This window comes from Takifugu flavidus, chromosome 9 (genome assembly GCF_003711565.1).
Source record: "Takifugu flavidus isolate HTHZ2018 chromosome 9, ASM371156v2, whole genome shotgun sequence".
NCBI classification, from domain to species: Eukaryota; Metazoa; Chordata; class Actinopteri; order Tetraodontiformes; family Tetraodontidae; genus Takifugu; species Takifugu flavidus.
The window spans coordinates 10160043-10186183 of NC_079528.1; the positions used below are offsets into that span (position 1 = coordinate 10160043).

At 40.8% G+C, this 26141-nt stretch overlaps 5 protein-coding genes and 2 pseudogenes across 8 annotated transcripts in view; all 7 read left to right on the forward strand.

Moving 5' to 3' along the window:
- Positions 1 to 26141, forward strand: part of LOC130531666 (protocadherin gamma-C3-like) — a 235825-nt gene that overhangs the window by 95683 nt on the left and 114001 nt on the right. The window lies entirely within an intron of this gene.
- LOC130531681 (protocadherin gamma-A3-like) lies at positions 274 to 5738 on the forward strand (annotated as a pseudogene).
- Positions 7144 to 9772, forward strand: LOC130531675 (protocadherin gamma-A2-like). Its single transcript, XM_057043795.1, is given in 3 exon segments — positions 7144 to 8404; positions 8407 to 9354; positions 9357 to 9772. Coding segments are annotated over 3 exon segments (2469 nt in total). The 5' UTR covers positions 7144 to 7284; the 3' UTR covers positions 9758 to 9772.
- On the forward strand, positions 10016 to 12938 carry LOC130531686 (protocadherin gamma-A4-like). The gene is given in 2 exon segments (XM_057043805.1): positions 10016 to 11689; positions 11692 to 12938. Coding segments are annotated over 2 exon segments (2439 nt in total). The 5' UTR covers positions 10016 to 10482; the 3' UTR covers positions 12924 to 12938.
- On the forward strand, positions 13359 to 16063 carry LOC130531692 (protocadherin gamma-A4-like). The gene is given in 2 exon segments (XM_057043809.1): positions 13359 to 14262; positions 14265 to 16063. Coding segments are annotated over 2 exon segments (2430 nt in total). The 5' UTR covers positions 13359 to 13616; the 3' UTR covers positions 16049 to 16063.
- LOC130531684 (protocadherin gamma-A5-like) lies at positions 16683 to 19306 on the forward strand. The gene is given in 2 exon segments (XM_057043803.1): positions 16683 to 19189; positions 19192 to 19306. Coding segments are annotated over 2 exon segments (2442 nt in total). The 5' UTR covers positions 16683 to 16857; the 3' UTR covers positions 19302 to 19306.
- On the forward strand, positions 19884 to 23545 carry LOC130531723 (protocadherin beta-3-like; annotated as a pseudogene).

Genomic DNA, 26141 nt, shown 5'->3' on the forward strand with positions numbered 1-26141 from the left:
AGGAGAATGGTGTATCAGAATTAGATATCCTAGTCTTGAGAGTATTTTATCAGGTAAAAGTGAAGGACTTCATTTGTTTGATGAATGCATGTTACTCACTTTCTAACGCACTTGTAAAATTTCAAATGGTGTAGAAATAATGACATCATTTATGGATAAACATGTGAAAAAGACTTTTTAATTGTAACTCATTTTTCTTTCTTTCTTTCCTTATATGTGCTCCTCTGGAATTGAATCTTGCATTTGCAGGTAAGACCATTTGAATTTCTTTATTCCCTTTGATCTCCACACTGCAGTCACATGTTTCACTCTAGTACAGCAGCTCTACTGGCTTAACTTAACAGACAAAATCAATATGATACACAGCTGACCTACATTTTCTTTTCTGTGCACAAACTGCATGAAGCAAATGTTGCATTACAAATGTTCATGTGACTCATACACCCCCCAAATTCAGCAGTGAAATGCAGTGCATATACAAACCAAAAATAGAACCGTGCAGTCTTCAAACAGGAGCAGCTCTATTTGTGTTTGTGTCGTGAATCGCCCGCTGGCACAAAACATAAATATTAATCACCTGCATGCTGCTGTGCACTCTCCCTGAATAATGCACATTCACTATTTTGTAAAATGTTTTGCTTTGCAGCAGTCCATCCCACTATATGACCTAAATACGATTCATAGTGATGCAGAGACATGATCCCACTATATGACCTAAATAAAATTCATAGTGATGCAGAGACATGATGAAAGAAGGACAGAATGATTGAGAAAGTGAGATCAGAATGCACACTGCTCATATGTAGGTCACTGGAATTATGACTGTGCTTGTATCAGAGTTGATCCATCTATCCATCTAGTATCTAATCACGTATCAATCTGTCTATCTATCGATCGACTCAATCTATGTCTATCTGTCTATGTGTCTAATTATCTGTCTTATTATCTGTTATAGCTTACAGCTCTGCTGTAACTGTGTTTAATTGAGGCAGGTCTGTGTAGATATTTCCACCCAATGTTCTCAAATATTTAAGAACATTGGGTGGACTATTCTGGGGTTGTGCTTGTAAATCAAACTGTGTGCAGACAGGGCTTTGAAAAGAAACTAAAAAAAGAGGTTGGGATACTGAATAGCTACAACTGCTCCAGTTGGTGGTGCTGTTGCATAAGCAGACGTGGTGTTTCATTTCGTGCTTAAACAGCACACCTGATCATACAGCAGCAAATACGCAGAGATGATGCTTCAGATTGGTTTGGACCAAGAGAATGATCTCATATTAATGGCCGTTGATGGCAGAGAGCCACAGAGCTCCAGAACCGTAAAGATTCACATATATGTTCTGTGCACAAGCGATGATGTACCCATTTTTATGGAGCCCATATACAACGTATCTGTGTTGTAAACTATTTTGCGAGGTGCAGTAAGTAAGTGCTGTCAATGCAGATCGAGGCCACGTCACGGTAACGTCACATATTATTTCACGCACTTGGGGGAGGAATCTTCTTGTCCCTTTCAAACTCACGGGTGATATCGGTTATGAGACTTCTCTCAGTTATGAAATAAATCTGTAAGCCAAAGATCCTTGGGCTGTTACAGGTGCCAGTACATTAATAATAGAAATAGAAGATGTTAATGATAATAGTCCAGTAATCTCAATGACCTCATTTTCAGGTAAAATACCAGAAGATTTGCCCCCTGGCACAGTCGTGGCATTAATTAGTATCCAGGATAAAGATTCTGGACACTAATTAATCATGTTATTTTAAATATAAATGAAAATATCCCATTTTCAATTAAGCTGTCTCTCAGAAATTATTATGTGTTGGTGGCAGGGCAACATCTTGATTGAGACAAATGTATTAAGTACAATATTACTCTCACTGCTATTGATATGGGTTTGTTCACTTTATCAAGCAAAAGAAGCATCATTTTAGATGTTACTCATATCAATGACAACAAACTGGCCTTCAGTCAAAGTGTTTACATTACTTAGATAATGAAGAACATTTCTCCTGGAGTTACATTGTTGCAGATACATGCCCCAAACCCTGATCAGGGACCAAGTGCATGAATATGATATATTCTTTTTGATGGTGAATTTAATGGGAGTCCGCTCCCTACATAGTTTTCCATTAATGCAGAAATGGGCATCATTCAGTGTTTATGAACACTCAACTATGAGCAAGTTAAGGAGCACCAAATACAAAGCCCAGGACAGAGGGTCAGAGGTGGGGACCTCTTGGCTTTGGCTGTAGTCTCCTTCCTCTTCATCACCTGTTTAGTAGAGGATTCAGAGTGAGAAGAGCATCCTAGATGAACCAGACTCTCCTCTTGAGGTGAGGGCTTTAAACTATTAGTGTTAATCTATTTATTTCGGTTAGTTCTCTGTTTGCAAATGTGTTTCTTCGAGACCAGCAGCCTGCTGTCATTTTCAGCACCACGGTCAGCTCCATCCCATCAATGTTGATTTTGGTCCCGTTTTCTCCAAGAGGTGTCTTTCCCAATATTTTTCAAACATTTTCAAGTCACTCATATCCAACATAGTTCCAACAGAATGTACAACAGTTCGTCACTTCTTGATGGTAATATTTCATTATTTTTATTTCTTTAAGTTGTCAGTGGTGGTGTGATTGAGCAACAACCACTGTGAATTATAGCTTTTTTAAAGTGGACCTGTTGGTACTCATCTAATAATGTTTTTTCTATAAATATTCCATATATATAAATATAATATAACAAATACAACGGTAACTACACACCATATGGAGCAATTTAAAATATCTGGAGATCCATGTTATTGCAGTTTTGACAATAAAATGCCATAAATATTAGCTCTTTTTTTTCTTTTAAACGCTCATCTTCAAAATCCTTATAAGTGACATGAAATACATCAATAACTACACTTGACACGCATACTGTTCACCGTTATCACAAAAGGCAATCCTTTCAGTGGTGAATTCCTGGTAGTTAACTTTTCATGCCATATTTTGTCCTCTAAGTGACGCTGTCGTCCGGTAAACCGATGCGCGGTGTGTGATGAGGTTGTGCTCTTCCCACCCTTGTTGCTGCGTATGAGAGGAGACGATCGCTGTCTTACAGAAGCTGGAGGTCGTTGCACAGTCAATTCAAGGAGGCTCTTTTTCCACGTCTTCAAATTAATCTGGAATACCTATCTTTCTTCACCGACCGCCGCCCACTTTATATTTTTATTGGCCTGCTCAGAAAAAAACAATATATTTTTTTCCAATGGCATTTATCGGGCTTCTCCGTGATAGAGGTTTAAGATGGCGCTTATTTGGGCGATCGCGTATGGCTGTGTGCTTTGCCGTTCTTCAGTTTATTTTTCTCAATCAAACGGAGGCACAAATCCGATATTCGATCCCGAGGAGATGAAAAAAAGCTCGCTCATAGGGAACATCGCACAAGATCTCGGGTTGGATTTGAAAAGGCTCCGTGCTGGCCGGGCCCGCATCGTTACGGGAGAAAGCATCCAGTACACGGAGCTGAAGGCAGACAAAGGGATTTTAGTCGTCAACGACAGAATAGACCGGGAGCAGCTTTGTGGAGACGTGACACCATGCAGCTTCACCTTCGAGGTTTTACTGGAAAATCCAATGGAGTTGCACCCTGTGACCATAGAGGTATTAGATGTGAACGACAACGCTCCCACTTTCCAAAACAACCACTTAGAATTTGAAATCAGCGAGTCAGCTGCTCTTGGCTCTCGTTTTGTTCTGGAGAGCGCGTACGACGCTGATGTTGGAGTAAACGGACTAAAGGATTACATTTTAACTCCAAACGATCATTTTGTGTTGAAACAACACGTAAATCCCGACGGCAGTAAATATGCTGAAATGGTGATTGAGAAATCTTTAGACAGAGAGACACAGCCACGCCTGTCGCTGAAACTCTTGGCCGTGGACGGCGGAAACCCACAGAGATCGGGAACGGTTAATATCGATGTTGATATTCTGGATGCCAATGATAATGCGCCTGTCTTTAATCAATCCCTGTACAAGGCTACGGTCACCGAGAATGCACCAAAAGGCACGCTCATCATGACTGTGAATGCAAGTGACATAGACAGCGGTTCAAACGGAAAAGTGACGTATTCATTTTCAAAGTCCAAAGCAGGAGTAACGGATGCGTTCGATATAGATGGCGATACGGGGAGAATAACCGTCGCGAAAGAAATCGATTTTGAAAAGGACAAGAGAATTGAATTCAGAATTGAGGCCAAGGATCAGGGCGGACTGACAGATTCTGCCAAAGTCGAAGTGGAGGTTCTCGATGTAAACGACAATGCTCCGGTTATTAACGTCATGTCATTCACTAATCCTGTGTCAGAGGACTCCGCTGTCGGCACCACCATCGGAATAATTAATGTTAAAGATGTTGATTCGGGAGAAAACGGACAAGTGAGGTGCACCGTGGAGGGTAATGTTCCTTTTACAGTGAAATCGAATGTTAGAAATTATTATGCGTTGACCACTGCTGCAGCGTTAGATCGCGAAACTCTCTCAGAATGTAACATCACAATTCTGGCTTTAGATGGAGGCTCGCCTCCGCTTCATACGAGGCGGACACTTTTTGTCAAAGTTTCAGACGTCAATGACAACGCTCCATCATTTTCATATGCGTCATATAAAGCATTCTTAACAGAGAATAACTCACCAGGCGCATCTGTTATTATTGTTAATGCCAGAGACCCTGATGAAAACCAAAACGCTCGCGTGTCTTATTATTTAGAGGACTGTGAAATTGGAGGGTCGCCAGTTTCTGACTATGTTACTGTTGATGCAGAAAGTGGGGTCATTCACGCGGTGCGCTCTTTTGACTATGAACAAATCAAAGAGCTGGTTTTCACAGTCAAAGCTCAGGATGGAGGTTCTCCTCCACTCAGCAGCAACGTGAGCGTGAAAATCCTGATCCAGGACCAGAACGATAACCCCCCTCAGGTTCTGTACCCGGTCCAGACTGGAGGCTCTATGGTGGCTGAAATGGTGCCTCGTTCAGCAGATGTGGGCTACCTGGTGACTAAAGTGGTGGCTGTTGATGTGGACTCTGGACAGAATGCCTGGCTCTCCTATAAACTGCAGAAAGCCACAGACAGGGCCCTGTTTGAAGTGGGCCTCCAGAATGGAGAGATCAGAACCATCCGCCAAGTGTCTGATAAAGATGCCGTCAAACAAAGACTGAGTGTTATCGTGGAGGACAACGGGCAGCCCTCTCGTTCAGCTACAGTCATTGTGAACGTGGCGGTGGCCGACAGCTTCCCTGAAGTGCTGTCAGAGTTCACTGACTTTGCACACGACAAGGAGTACAATGACAACCTGACTTTTTACTTAGTCTTGGCTTTGGCTGTGGTCTCCTTCCTCTTCATCACCTGTTTAGTGGTTATTATATCAGTCAAGATCTACAGGTGGAGACAGTCTCGCATCCTGTATCACTCCAGTCTGCCTGTCATTCCATATTATCCACCACGTTACTCAGACACTTTGGGGACAGGGACTCTCCAACACGTGTACAACTACGAGGTGTGCAGGACCACTGACTCCAGAAAGAGTGACTGTAAGTTTGGCAGAGCTGCTAGTCAGAACGTGCTGATAATGGACCCCAGTTCTACAGGAACCATGCAGAGGATTCAGAGTGAGAAGAGCATCCTGGATGAACCAGACTCTCCTCTAGAGGTGAGATAATACAAAATATTAATGCATATAATATATGCTTGTCCTTGATGTTGTTCAGAATTCCGGTGTGCTTTATTACCATCGTTTCCAAGATACAATTTAAAATACGTGAACTGACAACAGATAAAGATTGTCACTCTCAAAATCTTTGGGAGCTTCACCCAATTAATTGCGAACATTTTCAGTGGGTAAAAATATATTTTAAAATCCTATTCAATGGCAAATGGTGCTGATAGTCTTTAAAATGTTCATTTTACATCATCATACAGGAAATCAATCTTCATATTTTAGCCACTTTTTTATATATGTGCTAATTAAAGAAATTAAGTGTGGGATATATCATGTTCCCTTTTGTCTTTGGCCCTCGTTTTGGTTTTTACTTAAAAAAAACAACCTTTTTTGTTCTTTGCTGGTCAGAACCAAGGAGAGCACGTGTCTTTTCCCTTATGTCTTTCTTCTTGACCAGTTTGTCCCTTTTGGGGTCATGGGGAGGGTTCTGGAGCCTATCCCAGCTGTATATGGGTGAAGGCAGAGTACGCCGCTGAATTGATCACTCGGTGTATTTTGGGGTTTGGTACCTCGTTCAAGAGTACCTCATTGTCTTGGCATTTCTCCCCGCTACACGGTCCTGCAGACTGTGCTCCCTCGAGCCATGCTTTATTGTTAATTCTTCAATTCAGAAATGAAACATCTTAAAGAGAGATTGATGCCTAAAACATGAATTTTTTCAGTCAACTCTTTGCAGTTATTCGTATAGTATGATCTATTTCTTCTTCACCTCCCTCTTGTCAGATTACATGAAAAAATGTTAAGAAAAGAACAGTCTAAATAAGAGATTTTCTTTCCTGGTTTTCTCTATTGGTTAAATACCATTACACATCTTTTTTAGTCATATGTTTAATGTTTATGAGTGTTCTTCCTACATTTGAATTCTTTACAACCAGTAACTATAGTCTCCAGCAGTTTTTAATTGTCCATATATTCAGTCTTCATCTTGGTTTTGATAGTTTTTTATTGATTTTTTTTATTATTAAACAGTAACTGTGAGGCAGTGCATTTGTCTCTGAAGATATGAGCGGAATTTCTTTAATTATATATCTTCATCTATTGAGGAAAAAAAATATGGAGGCATTTTTGAAACATTAATTCATCTTTGTTTTAATTGTGATTTGTTTATTTTAATAATTGTATACCTGGATGTTTTCCCGATACTTTATATGGCGTTTTATTCTATTAGCTTTCTTTAAAAAATAAAAAATAAAAGCCGGTTTAGCATCTGAACAGAATATGTGTCATCCTGAGGTTTGTAGTACTGTGTGGAGGCTAAATGGTGTTCATTTTTCCGACTCTAAGGGACGCTGTTGGTCACCAAATATCGAAACACATAAACTCGCACATAGTCGAATGCTGTCGTCATTCAGGCAGCTCGTCTTCTGACTGTCACAGCGGTAAAGACTCCATTTTCTGAAGTTGAAAGCTCATTCACAGTAAAGAAGAGGATTGAAGGATTTCATCGAAGAGAGGGACGCACTTTAATCGGTTTGGTTGTCTCATCTTTGGATTATTAGTCTTGGCTTTAAATTCTGTGTCGCCATGGAAGCAAGGAGGAGATTTTTTACTCATTTGTCCGCAAGATGGCGATTATTTCATGGCTTTCAGCAGCACACCGAGCTGCTTATGTTTTTCCTGCTGTGCATCCCCATGGTAGGTTGTCAGATTCGTTATTCTATACCGGAGGAGATGAAGAAGGGTTCTGTAATTGGTAACTTAGCCCAAGATCTTGGCTTGGATCTGAAACGCCTCCGTTCTGGCCGGGCCCGTATCGTTACCGGAGAAAGCATCCAGTACACGGAGCTGAACACAGACAAAGGGATTTTAGTGGTGAACGAGAGAATAGACCGAGAGCAGCTTTGTGGGGACGTCACACCGTGTAGCTTCAGCATCGAGGTGATCTTGGAAAATCCCATAGAACTACACCGAATAACGGTGGAGGTTTTGGACATAAATGATCACGCTCCCGTCTTCCCGAATCAAGACAAACCTATCAAGTTTGAAATTAGTGAATCAGCTGTAACTGGAGTGCAATTCCCGCTGCAGGGCGCGGATGATATGGACGTTGGGCAAAACGCTTTAGAAAATTATGTTTTATCACAGAATGACAATTTCATCTTAAAGCAACACGCAAACCCAGATGGAAGTAAAAATGTGGAAATTATGCTGCAGAAGCCTTTAGACAGAGAGCGACACTCGCATCTGTCGTTAAAACTCATTGCAGTGGACGGAGGAACACCGCAGAGATCCGGTACAGTAAATATAGACATCACCGTGTTAGACGCAAACGATAATGCTCCAGTTTTTAATCAGTCGGTATATAAAGCTTCTATCATGGAGAATACCAAAATAGGCACTAATGTTGTGACCGTGAATGCAACAGACGCAGACAGCGGTATATACGGCCTGATCACTTACAGCCTGTCCAAGATGAAAGGAGGGGCTGCGGAAATATTTACTATTGATGAAAGTACAGGAGCCATCACTGTGTCTGGTCCCATAGATTATGAAAAAGACAGGAAATACGAAGTAAGGGTGGAGGCAAAAGATCAAGGGGGCCTAATTGGAACGAGTAAAATTATAATTGATGTAATTGACCTCAATGACAATCCCCCGGTTATAAACGTGATGTCATTCTCCAGCACGATATCTGAGGATGCCCCTCCGGTACAACAATCGCTGTTTTCAATGTGAAAGACGCAGATTCAGATAAAAATGGACAAATTAAGTGTTCATTAGACAGAAAACTACCGTTTAAAATCGAGTCATCTTTAACGAACTATTATAATTTGATCTCGGATCAGTTCTTCGACAGAGAATCTGTCTCTAAATACAACATAACAGTAACGGCAACTGATTCAGGGACTCCTCCTCTTTCGACTTCAACAACATTACATCTGATTATTTCTGATGTAAATGACAATGCACCTTTATTTGAGAAGCAGAGTTATTCTGCATATATTGTAGAAAATAATTCTCCTGGAACATCCATATTTACTGTCAGTGCACGAGATTCTGATTGGAATCAAAACGCAAGAATTTCCTACATTTTAGAGGAAACACACATCGGTGGGAGTCCAATTTCATCTTATTTGTCTTTAAACTCTGAAAATGGAATTATTAGTGCAGCTCGATCCTTTGATTATGAACAAATTAAAGAACTTCAGATAGTGGTCAAAGCTCAGGATGGAGGTTCTCCTCCACTCAGCAGCAACGTGAGTGTGAAAATCCTGATCCAGGACCAGAACGATAACCCCCCTCAGGTTCTGTACCCGGTCCAGACTGGAGGCTCTATGGTGGCTGAAATGGTGCCTCGTTCAGCAGATGTGGGCTACCTGGTGACTAAAGTGGTGGCTGTTGATGTGGACTCTGGACAGAATGCCTGGCTCTCCTATAAACTGCAGAAAGCCACAGACAGGGCCCTGTTTGAAGTGGGCCTCCAGAATGGAGAGATCAGAACCATCCGCCAAGTGTCTGATAAAGATGCCGTCAAACAAAGACTGAGTGTTATCGTGGAGGACAACGGGCAGCCCTCTCGTTCAGCTACAGTCATTGTGAACGTGGCGGTGGCCGACAGCTTCCCTGAAGTGCTGTCAGAGTTCACTGACTTTGCACGGACAAGGAGTACAATGACAACCTGACTTTTTACTTAGTCTTGGCTTTGGCTGTGGTCTCCTTCCTCTTCATCACCTGTTTAGTGGTTATTATATCAGTCAAGATCTACAGGTGGAGACAGTCTCGCATCCTGTATCACTCCAGTCTGCCTGTCATTCCATATTATCCACCACGTTACTCAGACACTTTGGGGACAGGGACTCTCCAACACGTGTACAACTACGAGGTGTGCAGGACCACTGACTCCAGAAAGAGTGACTGTAAGTTTGGCAGAGCTGCTAGTCAGAACGTGCTGATAATGGACCCCAGTTCTACAGGAACCATGCAGAGGATTCAGAGAGAAAAGAGCATCCTGGATGAACCAGACTCTCCTCTAGAGGTGAGGGCTTTAAAATATTAGTTTTTATCCGTTGCTTTGTGTTTGTGCGTGTGCATGTGTGTGTGTGTGTGTGCGCGTGCGTGTGTGTGTGTGTACTACAGAATGACGAGTTTGCAATTGTGGTTGTTGTGGAAACACAGATGGAATGGGTGTTTCACGTACCCTAGTCTGTCATAAATATTTTCATAAATTAAAATACAGCATTTACTATTAGTAGTTGTAGTAGTAGCAGTATATCGTTTATTTATTTTGTACTTCAACATTTTATTGGATCAAACGCTCTTGTCTCGTCTTCACCTGCTTTATCCCTTTTGGGGTCATGGGGAGGGTACACGTGAACATGGATCTAACATGGATCTGTTTTTCATTAATGACTTGTTTAAATATTGCTTATGTTTTAATTTACGGGCACATATAATCTTAACCCAAATAAGGTTGTGCCAGTTTCTTCCCTTTATTGGTGGATTTCACTGTTGAGACTGTAGAGGATGCTGTTGGTCAGGGAAACATTAATGCTGTTTCGTCATTCAGCCGGTCCCACCCGTCATTCAGTGAAGACTGGCGACGGTTCAGTTCTGTGATAGAACTGTGGGGAGCGAGAGACAACATAGACTCGCGGAATACGCATGAGAATACCAACATTTTTGTTTTTAATAAAGGCATCAAGCTGAAACCTACATCTCTGGAAATAAACCTAATCTTGTATTCGTTGTACCACGAAGGAGGATTTTTTTTCCCTCTCCACCATGTCCGTAGAATGGCGTTTATGTGGCTTTCGACGGCAAATAGGATTGCTGATATTTCTCCATCTTGTGGCGGATATGGTAGGTGGTCAGATTCGTTATTCTATACCGGAGGAGATGAAGAAGGGTTCTGTAATTGGTAACTTAGCCCAAGATCTTGGCCTGGATCTGAAACGCCTCCGTTCTGGCCGGGCCCGTATCGTTACCGGAGAAAACATCCAGTACACGGAGCTGAACACAGACAAAGGGATTTTAGTGGTGAACGAGAGAATAGACCGAGAGCAGCTTTGCGGGGACGTCACACCGTGTAGCTTCAGCATCGAGGTGATCTTGGAAAATCCACTAGAGCTTCACAGGATAACGGTGGAGGTTTTGGATATAAATGATCACGCTCCTGTCTTCCCGAATCAAGACAAACATGTCAGCCTTGAAATTAGTGAATCAGCTTTAACTGGAGCGCAATTCCCGCTGCAGGGCGCGGATGATATGGACGTTGGACAAAACGCTTTACAAAATTATATTTTGTCACCGAATGAAAATTTCATGTTAAAGCAACACGCAAATCCAGATGGAAGTAAATATGTGGAAATGGTGCTGCAGAAGCCTTTAGACAGAGAGCGACACTCGCATCTGTCGTTAAAACTCATTGCAGTGGACGGAGGAACACCGCAGAGATCCGGTACAGTAAATATAGACATCACCGTGTTAGACGCAAATGATAATGCTCCAGTTTTTAATCAGTCGGTATATAAAGCTTCTGTAATGGAGAATACCAAAATAGGCACTAATGTTGTGACCGTGAATGCAACAGACGCAGACAGCGGTATATACGGCCTGATCACTTACAGCCTGTCCAAGATGAAAGGAGGGGCTGCGGAAATATTTACTATTGATGAAAGTACAGGAGCCATCACTGTGTCTGGTCCCATAGATTATGAAAAAGACAGAAAATACGAAGTACGAGTTGAAGCCAGAGACCGTGGCGGCCTGACCGGAACAAGTAAAGTGGTGTTTGATGTGATTGACGTCAATGACAATCCCCCGGTTATAAACGTGATGTCATTCTCCAGCACGATATCCGAGGATGCCCCTCCGGGTACAACAATCGCAATTTTAAACATAAAAGACGCAGATTCGGATAAAAATGGACAAATAAAGTGCTCATTAGACAGAAAACTACCGTTTAAAATCGAGTCATCTTTAACGAACTATTTAATTTGATCTCGGATCAGTTCTTCGACAGAGAATCTGTCTCTAAATACAACATAACAGTAACGGCAACTGATTCAGGGACTCCTCCTCTTTCAACTTCAACAACATTACATCTGATTATTTCTGATGTAAATGACAATGCACCTTTATTTGAGAAGCAGAGTTATTCTGCATATATTGTAGAGAATAATTCTCCTGGAACATCCATATTTACTGTCAGTGCACGAGATTCTGATTGGAATCAAAACGCAAGAATTTCCTACATTTTAGAGGAAACACACATCGGTGGGAGTCCAATTTCATCTTATTTGTCTTTAAACTCTGAAAATGGAGTTATTAGTGCAGCTCGATCCTTTGATTACGAACAAATTAAAGAACTTCAGATAGTGGTCAAAGCTCAGGATGGAGGCTCTCCTCCACTCAGCAGCAATGTGAGCGTGAAAATCCTGATCCAGGACCAGAACGATAACCCCCCTCAGGTTCTGTACCCGGTCCAGACTGGAGGCTCTATGGTGGCTGAAATGGTGCCTCGTTCAGCAGATGTGGGCTACCTGGTGACTAAAGTGGTGGCTGTTGATGTGGACTCTGGACAGAATGCCTGGCTCTCCTATAAACTGCAGAAAGCCACAGACAGGGCCCTGTTTGAAGTGGGCCTCCAGAATGGAGAGATCAGAACCATCCGCCAAGTGTCTGATAAAGATGCCGTCAAACAAAGACTGAGTGTTATCGTGGAGGACAACGGGCAGCCCTCTCGTTCAGCTACAGTCATTGTGAACGTGGCGGTGGCCGACAGCTTCCCTGAAGTGCTGTCAGAGTTCACTGACTTTGCACACGACAAGGAGTACAATGACAACCTGACTTTTTACTTAGTCTTGGCTTTGGCTGTGGTCTCCTTCCTCTTCATCACCTGTTTAGTGGTGATTATATCAGTCAAGATCTACAGGTGGAGACAGTCTCGCATCCTGTATCACTCCAGTCTGCCTGTCATTCCATATTATCCACCACGTTACTCAGACACTTTGGGGACAGGGACTCTCCAACACGTGTACAACTACGAGGTGTGCAGGACCACTGACTCCAGAAAGAGTGACTGTAAGTTTGGCAGAGCTGCTAGTCAGAACGTGCTGATAATGGACCCCAGTTCTACAGGAACCATGCAGAGGATTCAGAGTGAGAAGAGCATCCTGGATGAACCAGACTCTCCTCTAGAGGTGAGGGCTTTAAAATATTAGTTTTTATCCGTTGCTTTGTGTTTGTGCGTGTGTGTGTGTACTACAGAATGACGAGTTTGCAATTGTGGTTGCTGTGGAAACACAGATGGAATGGGTGTTTCACGTACCCTAGTCTGTCATAAATATTTTCATAAATTAAAATATAGCATTTACTATTAGTAGTTGTAGTAGTAGCAGTATATTGTTTATTTATTTTGTACTTCAACATTTTATTGGATCAAAGGCTCTTGTCTCGTCTTCACCCGCTTTATCCCTTTTGGGGTCATGGGGAGGGTACACGTGAACATTGACCTAACATGGATCTGTTTTTCATTATTGACTTCTTTAAATATTGCTTATGTTTTAATTTACGGACATATAATCTTAACCCAAATAAAGGTTGTGCCAGTTTCTTCCCTTTATTGGTGGATTTCACTGTTGAGACTGTAGAGGATGCTGTTGGTCAGGGAAACATTAATGCTGTTTCGTCATTCAGCCGGTCCCACCCGTCATTCAGTGAAGACTGGCGACGGTTCAGTTCTGTGATAGAACTGTGGGGAGCGAGAGACAACATAGACTCGCGGAAATACGCATGAGAATACCAACATTTTTGTTTTTAATAAAGGCATCAAGCTGAAACCTACATATCTGGAAATAAACCTAATCTTGTATTCGTTGTACCACGAAGGAGGATTTTTTTTTTTTCTCTCCACCATGTCCGTAGACTGGCGTTTATGTGGCTTTCGACGGCAAATAGGATTGCTGATATTTCTCCATCTTGTGGCGGATATGGTAGGTGGTCAGATTCGTTATTCTATACCGGAGGAGATGAAGAAGGGTTCTGTAATTGGAAACTTAGCCCAAGATCTTGGCTTGGATCTGAAACGCCTCCGTTCTGGCCGGGCCCGTATCGTTACCGGAGAAAACATCCAGTACACGGAGCTGAACACAGACAAAGGGATTTTAGTGGTGAACGAGAGAATAGACCGAGAGCAGCTTTGTGGGGACGTCACACCGTGTAGCTTCAGCATCGAGGTGATCTTGGAAAATCCCATAGAACTACACCGAATAACGGTGGAGGTTTTGGACATAAATGATCACGCTCCTGTCTTCCCGAATCAAGACAAACCTATCAAGTTTGATATTAGTGAATCAGCTGTAACTGGAGCGCAATTCCCGCTGCAGGGCGCGGATGATATGGACGTTGGACAAAACGCTTTACAAAATTATATTTTATCACCGAATGAAAATTTCATCTTAAAGCAACACGCAAACCCAGATGGAAGTAAATATGCGGAAATGGTGCTGCAGAAGCCTTTAGACAGAGAGCGACACCCGCATCTGTCGTTAAAACTCATTGCAGTGACGGAGGAACACCGCAGAGATCCGGTACAGTAAATATAGACATCACCGTGTTAGACGCAAATGATAATGCTCCAGTTTTTAATCAGTCGGTATATAAAGCTTCTATAATGGAGAATACCAAAATAGGCTCTATTGTTGTGACCGTGAATGCAACAGACGCAGACAGCGGTATAAACGGCCTGATCACTTACAGCCTGTCCAAGATGAAAGGAGGGGCTGCGGAAATATTTACTATTGATGAAAGTACAGGAGCCATCACTGTGTCTGGTCCCATAGATTATGAAAAAGACAGGAAATACGAAGTAAGGGTGGAGGCAAAAGATCAAGGGGGCCTAATTGGAACGAGTAAAATTATAATTGATGTAATTGACCTCAATGACAATCCCCCGGTTATAAACGTGATGTCATTCTCCAGCACGATATCCGAGGATGCCCCTCCGGGTACAACAATCGCTGTTTTCAATGTGAAAGATGCAGATTCAGATAAAAATGGACAAATTAAGTGTTCATTAGACAGAAAACTACCGTTTAAAATCGAGTCATCTTTAACGAACTATTATAATTTGATCTCGGATCAGTTCTTCGACAGAGAATCTGTCTCTAAATACAACATAACAGTAACGGCAACTGATTCAGGGACTCCTCCTCTTTCAACTTCAACAACATTACATCTGATTATTTCTGATGTAAATGACAATGCACCTTTATTTGAGAAGCAGAGTTATTCTGCATATATTGTAGAGAATAATTCTCCTGGAACATCCATATTTACTGTCAGTGCACGAGATTCTGATTGGAATCAAAACGCAAGAATTTCCTACATTTTAGAGGAAACACACATCGGTGGGAGTCCAATTTCATCTTATTTGTCTTTAAACTCTGAAAATGGAGTTATTAGTGCAGCTCGATCCTTTGATTATGAACAAATTAAAGAACTTCAGATAGTGGTCAAAGCTCAGGATGGAGGTTCTCCTCCACTCAGCAGCAATGTGAGCGTGAAAATCCTGATCCAGGACCAGAACGATAACCCCCCTCAGGTTCTGTACCCGGTCCAGACTGGAGGCTCTATGGTGGCTGAAATGGTGCCTCGTTCAGCAGATGTGGGCTACCTGGTGACTAAAGTGGTGGCTGTTGATGTGGACTCTGGACAGAATGCCTGGCTCTCCTATAAACTGCAGAAAGCCACAGACAGGGCCCTGTTTGAAGTGGGCCTCCAGAATGGAGAGATCAGAACCATCCGCCAAGTGTCTGATAAAGATGCCGTCAAACAAAGACTGAGTGTCATCGTGGAGGACAACGGGCAGCCCTCTCGTTCAGCTACAGTCATTGTGAACGTGGCGGTGGCCGACAGCTTCCCTGAAGTGCTGTCAGAGTTCACTGACTTTGCTCACGACAAGGAGTACAATGACAACCTGACTTTTTACTTAGTCTTGGCTTTGGCTGTGGTCTCCTTCCTCTTCATCACCTGTTTAGTGGTGATTATATCAGTCAAGATCTACAGGTGGAGACAGTCTCGCATCCTGTATCACTCCAGTCTGCCTGTCATTCCATATTATCCACCACGTTACTCAGACACTTTGGGGACAGGGACTCTCCAACACGTGTACAACTATGAGGTGTGCAGGACCACTGACTCCAGAAAGAGTGACTGTAAGTTTGGCAGAGCTGCTAGTCAGAACGTGCTGATAATGGACCCCAGTTCTACAGGAACCATGCAGAGGATTCAGAGTGAAAAGAGCATCCTGGATGAACCAGACTCTCCTCTTGAGGTGAGGAGCTAATCGATTTATATTTATTTATTTGATTAAGGTTGTTCTGTTTTTGTGTGTGTGTGCCGTTTTTGTGCATAATATTTTCATTGAGAGCAGCCAAGCAGATACTCTTACCTTCAGCACCAAGGTCAGCTCCACCCATGCAGTCGCAGTCGTTTTGCTTTTTCAAGCATTATTTACATTGGATTTCTGTCTGTAAAAAATAATATAATTAATCATTAAGTCACATGCTTCATAAAACGCTTTGTTTGCAATTTTTTAAATGTTTTTAATGTGTGTGAATGACACGAACACTTTGGCCTATCACGTGTATATGAAAGTCAGTAACTTGCTGTCTTCGTGAAAAGTTCAGAAACAAAGAGTTTTTATTCAGTATTATTCCAATTGCTCTTTCTTTGAATTTGTTCATTTACTCTTAGAAGAGCTATAAAAACAAAATAAGGTATGTGTATCAAATTAGTAACGCCTTGGAATCGTGGAACAGTTCAAAGATATCTGACAAAGCATTTTTCCCATCTGCGTATTTAAAAAAAATAAAATACGTAGAGGTAAATGATGTTCCCTGACTGGCCTCAAAGGGACGCTGTTGGTTAAATTTAGTAAAATATATTTTTAAAGGAGTCGCCTTTCACCATTCTTTCCTGCGTAGAATCATTATGCTCAGTGATATCACCGGTTGGAGAGCTCACTCGGCGTGATTTGACTACATAGTTGAGATTTTTACTGCGGAACGTTTTAAGGAATACTTTTTGTACATTACACTTTATTTATTATACGTGTGTCTCGTAGTTTTACTTTTAAATAAATTATTTTGCAAAATGGATCGCTGGATATCGAGCTATGGGGCTCTAAGATGGCGTTTATGCTTCAGTCGGACATCGCAGATTCTTCTGATTCTTCTGTACCTCATTTGTAATGTCGGAGGACAAATCCGATATTCAATACCAGAAGAAATGAAGAAAGGCTCCCTTGTCGGTAATATTGCGTCAGACCTCGGCATAAATGTGCAGAGGCTCCGCTCTGGTTTGGCCCGGATCGTTACCGGAGAAAACACCCAGTACACGGAGCTGAAGACAGACAAAGGGATTTTCGTGGTGAACGAGAGGATAGACAGGGAGCAGCTTTGTGGAGACATAACGCCGTGCAGCTTCAGCTTTGATTTGATTTTAGAAAATCCGATGGAGCTCAACCACGTTACGGTCGAGGTTTTGGACATTAATGATAATTCGCCCTCATTTCATCAGCACGACATGCAGCTGACAATTGGGGAATCCGCGGCAACGGGAGCACGTTTTGTTTTACCCACAGCCAATGATCCTGATGTCGGAGTGAACGGACTTCAGGAATATTATTTATCCCCAAATGATAATTTTGTCTTAAAAAGGTATTCCAATTCTGACGGCAGAAAGTATGCGGAAATGGTTCTTGAGAAGCCGCTGGATAGGGAGCGTTACCCAAATCTCTCTCTCAAGCTAATAGCCGTGGATGGTGGGACTCCACAGAAGTCTGGTACAGTAAATATTGATATAACTGTTTTAGATGCAAACGATAACTCCCCTGTTTTCAATCAAACCGTTTACAAAGCATCTGTCCAGGAAAATGCTCCAAAGGGCACGTTTATAATCACAGTAAATGCCACAGATGCAGACAGTGGATCAAATGGTTTGATTTATTATTCCTTTTCCAAAATGCAAGGCAGTATTGACAGTGTATTCGAAATTGACACAAACACTGGTGTTATTTCTCTTTCTGGTGCAGTTGACTTTGAAAAAAACAAGAAATATGAAATTGGGATTGAAGCTTCAGATCAAGGAGCATTAACAGACTCCAGTAAAGTCATCGTGGATGTGATTGACCTGAATGATAATCCACCTGTCATTCATGTGATGTCATTCACGAGTCCTGTATCAGAGGATTCTCCTCCTGGTACAACTATTGGCATTATTAATGTAAAGGATCTTGATTCTGGCCATAATGGACATGTAAACTGTAGAATTCAACAAAATGCACCTTTTAAAGTTAAATCTGGTTTGAAGAATTATTACACTTTGGTAACAGATGCCATATTAGATCGTGAAAGTGTTTCAGATTATAATATTACTGTAATTGCCACCGATGCAGGAACTCCTTCTCTTTTGACCAAGAAAACCTTTAATATAAAGATCTCTGATGTGAATGACAATGCTCCAGTGTTTCCACAAGCTGTTTACTCTGCACCTATAGTGGAAAATAACTCTCCTGGTGTCTCTGTTCTCACGTTGAGGGCGAAAGATCCTGATGAAAATCAAAATGCCAGAATATCTTACATTTTGGAAGATACTCAGATTGGTGCATCACCAGTTTCTGAGTACATGTCTGTCAATGCTGAAAGTGGAGTGATTCACGCTGTGAAGTCCTTTGACTATGAACAAATCAAAGAGCTGGTTTTCACGGTCAAAGCTCAGGACGGAGGTTCTCCTCCACTCAGCAGCAACGTGAGTGTGAAAATCCTGATCCAGGACCAGAACGATAACCCCCCTCAGGTTCTGTACCCGGTCCAGACTGGAGGCTCTATGGTGGCTGAAATGGTGCCTCGTTCAGCAGATGTGGGCTACCTGGTGACTAAAGTGGTGGCTGTTGATGTGGACTCTGGACAGAATGCCTGGCTCTCCTATAAACTGCAGAAAGCCACAGACAGGGCCCTGTTTGAAGTGGGCCTCCAGAACGGAGAGATCAGAACCATCCGCCAAGTGTCTGATAAAGATGCCGTCAAACAAAGACTGAGTGTTATCGTGGAGGACAACGGGCAGCCCTCTCGTTCAGCTACAGTCATTGTGAACGTGGCGGTGGCCGACAGCTTCCCTGAAGTGCTGTCAGAGTTCACTGACTTTGCTCACGACAAGGAGTACAATGACAACCTGACTTTTTACTTAGTCTTGGCTTTGGCTGTGGTCTCCTTCCTCTTCATCACCTGTTTAGTGGTGATTATATCAGTCAAGATCTACAGGTGGAGACAGTCTCGCATCCTGTATCACTCCAGTCTGCCTGTCATTCCATATTATCCACCACGTTACTCAGACACTTTGGGGACAGGGACTCTCCAACACGTGTACAACTACGAGGTGTGCAGGACCACTGACTCCAGAAAGAGTGACTGTAAGTTGGCAGAGCTGCTAGTCAGAACGTGCTGATAATGGACCCCAGTTCTACAGGAACCATGCAGAGGATTCAGAGTGAAAAGAGCATCCTGGATGAACCAGACTCTCCTCTAGAGGTCAGTTAAATTACACCTCCCCTCTATATTACCTTACCTTAATCTGTATTTCTACACTTAATACCTATATACATTCAGAACCATGGAGTGTATTACATGTGAATGCATGTCTGTGCACGCATATGTTTAGGTCAAACCATATTTCCGGATACTCATTCCATCTGTCAGTCACTTACTTTTAATCATGTGACAGGCGCCTTAAAGAGCAGTTTTCGATTAAGGATGCTTTAATTAGTTTAAATATATCATCACTTTGTTATGCGTTGACATACATCGAGTTCTACAGAAATTCAGTTGATTGTTTTTTTTAAAAAAAATATATTTTCGTTTGTTATAGTGTGTTTTACTGTTATTCATCGAAATATTGAATCAAACCCTTCCAAAAATATTTAATTCGCTTGATGTTGCAATTGTTGAACTCTAAGAGACGCTGTTGATCAACGCAATAAGAACACTTCAACCATCTCTCTCTCTCCTCCTCAAACGCGTCACATGAGAGAGGAAAACCGAGTGTGCGCTACTTGCACTCATTCACGACGGAATGGGACGGATTTAACGGATTTTTACCATACATTTTAATCAGAATCAGTGCTGGTTGCTCATGTTATGGTCTTTTTTTAGTACGTGGAACGGGTTGGTGGACTTTGATCATTGTTTTACTATAATGGCGTTTGGAAAATCAGCGGACATCCAGTGCGTAAAATGGCGCTTTGGCTGCGGAAAGAATCTGTGTCTTCTGCTGTTGTTTTTTCATTTTAACCATATTGCCAGCGGACACCTCAGGTACTCTATTCCTGAAGAGATGAGGAAAGGCTCCTTAATTGGTAATGTAGCCCAGGACCTTGGTTTAGACATTAAAAGGCTTCGTTCTGGCCGTGCTCGTGTCGTGCCTGGAGAAAACACCCAGTACACGAGCTAAAGACAGACAAAGGGATTCTTACCGTCAACGAGAGAATAGACCGGGAGCAGCTTTGTGGAGATGTGACACCGTGTAGCTTTAGTTTTGAGGTGATTTTAGAAAACCCGATGGAGTTGCATCAAATTACTGTTGAAATAATGGACGTAAATGACCATTCACCGACGTTCAAAAAAGAAAAAATCAATTTCGAAATTAGCGAATCAGCCATCGTCGGAGCTCGTTTCTCATTGATGAGTGCGGAAGATCTAGATGTGGGTGTTAACGGGTTAAAAGCATATGTAATGACTGACAATTCCTATTTTAGTTTGAAACAAAACTCGAACGCAGATGGAAAGAAATACGCTGAAATGGTGCTGCAGAAGCCCCTAGACAGGGAGACTGATCCGTATCTGTCTCTGAAGGTGATAGCTGTGGATGGAGGAACGCCACAGAGATCAGGAACAGTAAATATAGATGTTACTGTGCTCGATGTGAATGATAATGCGCCTGTGTTTAATCAGTCAGTGTACAAAGCCACGGTGTTGGAGAATTCTCCTGCAGATACTTATGTTACCACAGTTAACGCCAGTGACGCAGATTCCGGCTCGAACAGCATCGTCACATATTATTTTGCAGACCATAGTAACAGTCAGGGTAACATCTTTATGATTGATGAGAAGAGTGGTGTAATTTTAATTAAAGGCTCAGTTGATTATGAAAAAGACAAAAAGCATGAACTCAGGATAGATGCAAAAGATCAGGGCGGTTTAACTGATTCAAGTAAAGTTATAATTGAAGTAACAGATGTAAATGATAATGCTCCAGCTATTAATGTGATGTCATTCACCAGTTCTGTATCAGAGGATTCTCCTCCTGGTACAACTATTGGCATTATTAATGTAAAGGATCTTGACTCGGGCGATAACGGACATGTAAACTGCAGAATTGAACAAAATGTTCCTTTTACAATTAAATCCAATTTAAAAAGTTATTACACTTCTGACGGCAGAAAGTATGCGGAAATGGTTCTTGAGAAGCCGCTGGATAGGGAGCGTTACCCAAATCTCTCTCTCAAGCTAATAGCCGTGGATGGTGGGACTCCACAGAAGTCTGGTACAGTAAATATTGATATAACTGTTTTAGATGTTAACGATAACTCCCCTGTTTTCAATCAAACCGTTTACAAAGCATCTGTCCAGGAAAATGCTCCAAAGGGCACGTTTATAATCACAGTAAATGCCACAGATGCAGACAGTGGATCAAATGGTTTGATTTATTATTCCTTTTCCAAAATGCAAGGCAGTATTGACAGTGTATTCGAAATTGACACAAACACTGGTGTTATTTCTCTTTCTGGTGCAGTTGACTTTGAAAAAAACAAGAAATATGAAATTGGGATTGAAGCTTCAGATCAAGGAGCATTAACAGACTCCAGTAAAGTCATCGTGGATGTGATTGACCTGAATGATAATCCACCTGTCATTCATTTGATGTCATTCACGAGTCCTGTATCAGAGGATTCTCCTCCTGGTACAACTATTGGCATTATTAATGTAAAGGATCTTGATTCTGGCCATAATGGACATGTAAACTGTAGAATTGAACAAAATGCACCTTTTAAAGTTAAATCTGGTTTGAAGAATTATTACACTTTGGTAACAGATGCCATATTAGATCGTGAAAGTGTTTCAGATTATAATATTACTGTAATTGCCACCGATGCAGGAACTCCTTCTCTTTCGACCAAGAAAACCTTTAATATAAAGATCTCTGATGTGAATGACAATGCTCCAGTGTTTCCACAAGCTGTTTACTCTGCACCTATAGTGGAAAATAACTCTCCTGGTGTCTCTGTTCTCACGTTGAGGGCGAAAGATCCTGATGAAAATCAAAATGCCAGAATATCTTACATTTTGGAAGATACTCAGATTGGTGCATCACCAGTTTCTGAGTACATGTCTGTCAATGCTGAAAGTGGAGTGATTCACGCTGTGAAGTCCTTTGATTATGAACAAATCAAAGAGCTGGTTTTCACGGTCAAAGCTCAGGACGGAGGTTCTCCTCCACTCAGCAGCAACGTGAGTGTGAAAATCCTGATCCAGGACCAGAACGATAACCCCCCTCAGGTTCTGTACCCGGTCCAGACTGGAGGCTCTATGGTGGCTGAAATGGTGCCTCGTTCAGCAGATGTGGGCTACCTGGTGACTAAAGTGGTGGCTGTTGATGTGGACTCTGGACAGAATGCCTGGCTCTCCTATAAACTGCAGAAAGCCACAGACAGGGCCCTGTTTGAAGTGGGCCTCCAGAATGGAGAGATCAGAACCATCCGCCAGGTGTCTGATAAAGATGCCGTCAAACAAAGACTGAGTGTTATCGTGGAGGACAACGGGCAGCCCTCTCGTTCAGCTACAGTCATTGTGAACGTGGCGGTGGCCGACAGCTTCCCTGAAGTGCTGTCAGAGTTCACTGACTTTGCACACGACAAGGAGTACAATGACAACCTGACTTTTTACTTAGTCTTGGCTTTGGCTGTGGTCTCCTTCCTCTTCATCACCTGTTTAGTGGTGATTATATCAGTCAAGATCTACAGGTGGAGACAGTCTCGTATCCTGTATCACTCCAGCCTGCCTGTCATTCCATATTATCCACCACGTTACTCAGACACTTTGGGGACAGGGACTCTCCAACACGTGTACAACTACGAGGTGTGCAGGACCACTGACTCCAGAAAGAGTGACTGTAAGTTTGGCAGAGCTGCTAGTCAGAACGTGCTGATAATGGACCCCAGTTCTACAGGAACCATGCAGAGGATTCAGAGTGAGAAGAGCATCCTGGATGAACCAGACTCTCCTCTTGAGGTCAGTTAAATAGCTCCTCATCTTTGAATGATGTTAGTCTTGTCTTCGGCATCTATTCTGTCAGTCTCTCTCTCTCTCTCTCTCTCTCTGTATGTATAGATATATATAACAGAATTTCAGCGTGTGTGTGGAAAGTGTTTATTCAGTAAAGTGTTGATACTTTCATTTTGCTTTTTCATTTTTTTAAAGAATACCATATTTTTAGTTCTTCAATTGTCTTTTCTACTTCTTCTAATGCTGCCAGAGAGTATTTCTGTATCTGTACGTGTATGCACACGCATCTTTAAGTCAGTCACTTTCGTTCATTTATAATTATTTTGTGTTGAGATTAGTTAATTTGTGAAATTATTAGAAAGTTATTTATTTTAAAGTAATATATAATTTTCTACGTGTTTGAAGGTTCTGCCAGTAGAAATGAGCACTTCCAGAAAGCAGCTTTTATTTAATGATGAATTTATTATATTTGTATGCCATCTGTCAGACAGTTACTTATTTTTGACCGTGGGGCAGGAGTTTTATACAATAAATTTGTTCAATTATATCGTAACTTATTTTTGTGTTTTCATACAATATCGAATTCCACAGAAATTCAGCTGATAAGTCTGTTTTAATACTTTCGTATTTTATAGTGTGTTTTACATAATTTTTCATGGGGCAGATTTGTTCAAACCGGTCCAAAAAGATTAAATTCGCTTGATGTTGCAATTGTTGAACTCTAAGAGACGCTGTTGATCAACGCAATAATAACACTTCAACCATCTCTCTCTCTCTCTGTATGTATAGATATATATAACAGAATTTCAGCGCGTGTGTGGATAGTGTTTATTCAGTAAAGTGTTGATACTTTCATTTTGCTTTTTCATTTTTTTAAAGAATACCATATTTTTAGTTCTTCAATTGTCTTTTCTACTTCTTCTAATGCTGCCAGAGAGTATTTCTGTATCTGTACGTGTATGCACACGCATCTTTAAGTCAGTCACTTTCGTTCATTTATAATTATTTTGTGTTGAGATTAGTTAATTTGTGAAATTATTAGAAAGTTATTTATTTTAAAGTAATATATAATTTTCTACGTGTTTGAAGGTTCTGCCAGTAGAAATGAGCACTTCCAGAAAGCAGCTTTTATTTAATGATGAATTTATTATATTTGTATGCCATCTGTCAGACAGTTACTTATTTTTGACCGTGGGGCAGGAGTTTTATACAATAAATTTGTTCAATTATATCGTAACTTATTTTTGTGTTTTCATACAATATCGAATTCCACAGAAATTCAGCTGATAAGTCTGTTTTAATACTTTCGTATTTTATAGTGTGTTTTACTGTTATTCATCGAAATATTGAATCAAACCCTTCCAAAAATATTTAATTCGCTTGATGTTGCAATTGTTGAACTCTAAGAGACGCTGTTGATCAACGCAATAAGAACACTTCAACCATCTCTCTCTCTCTCTGTATGTATAGATATATATAACAGAATTTCAGCGTGTGTGTGGAAAGTGTTTATTCAGTAAAGTGTTGATACTTTCATTTTGCTTTTTCATTTTTTTAAAGAATACCATATTTTTAGTTCTTCAATTGTCTTTTCTACTTCTTCTAATGCTGCCAGAGAGTATTTCTGTATCTGTACGTGTATGCACACGCATCTTTAAGTCAGTCACTTTCGTTCATTTATAATTATTTTGTGTTGAGATTAGTTAATTTCTGAAATTATTAGAAAGTTATTTATTTTAAAGTAATATATAATTTTCTACGTGTTTGAAGGTTCTGCCAGTAGAAATGAGCACTTCCAGAAAGCAGCTTTTATTTAATGATGAATTTATTATATTTGTATGCCATCTGTCAGACAGTTACTTATTTTTGACCGTGGGGCAGGAGTTTTATACAATAAATTTGTTCAATTATATCGTAACTTATTTTTGTGTTTTCATACAATATCGAATTCCACAGAAATTCAGCTGATAAGTCTGTTTTAATACTTTCGTATTTTATAGTGTGTTTTACTGTTATTCATCGAAATATTGAATCAAACCCTTCCAAAAATATTTAATTCGCTTGATGTTGCAATTGTTGAACTCTAAGAGACGCTGTTGATCAACGCAATAAGAACACTTCAACCATCTCTCTCTCTCTCTGTATGTATAGATATATATAACAGAATTTCAGCGTGTGTGTGGAAAGTGTTTATTCAGTAAAGTGTTGATACTTTCATTTTGCTTTTTCATTTTTTTAAAGAATACCATATTTTTAGTTCTTCAATTGTCTTTTCTACTTCTTCTAATGCTGCCAGAGAGTATTTCTGTATCTGTACGTGTATGCACACGCATCTTTAAGTCAGTCACTTTCGTTCATTTATAATTATTTTGTGTTGAGATTAGTTAATTTGTGAAATTATTAGAAAGTTATTTATTTTAAAGTAATATATAATTTTCTACGTGTTTGAAGGTTCTGCCAGTAGAAATGAGCACTTCCAGAAAGCAGCTTTTATTTAATGATGAATTTATTATATTTGTATGCCATCTGTCAGACAGTTACTTATTTTTGACCGTGGGACAGGAGTTTTATACAATAAATTTGTTCAATTATATCGTAACTTATTTTTGTGTTTTCATACAATATCGAATTCCACAGAAATTCAGCTGATAAGTCTGTTTTAATACTTTCGTATTTTATAGTGTGTTTTACTGTTATTCATCGAAATATTGAATCAAACCCTTCCAAAAATATTTAATTCGCTTGATGTTGCAATTGTTGAACTCTAAGAGACGCTGTTGATCAACGCAATAAGAACACTTCAACCATCTCTCTCTCTCTCTGTATGTATAGATATATATAACAGAATTTCAGCGCGTGTGTGGATAGTGTTTATTCAGTAAAGTGTTGATACTTTCATTTTGCTTTTTCATTTTTTTAAAGAATACCATATTTTTAGTTCTTCAATTGTCTTTTCTACTTCTTCTAATGCTGCCAGAGAGTATTTCTGTATCTGTACGTGTATGCACACGCATCTTTAAGTCAGTCACTTTCGTTCATTTATAATTATTTTGTGTTGAGATTAGTTAATTTGTGAAATTATTAGAAAGTTATTTATTT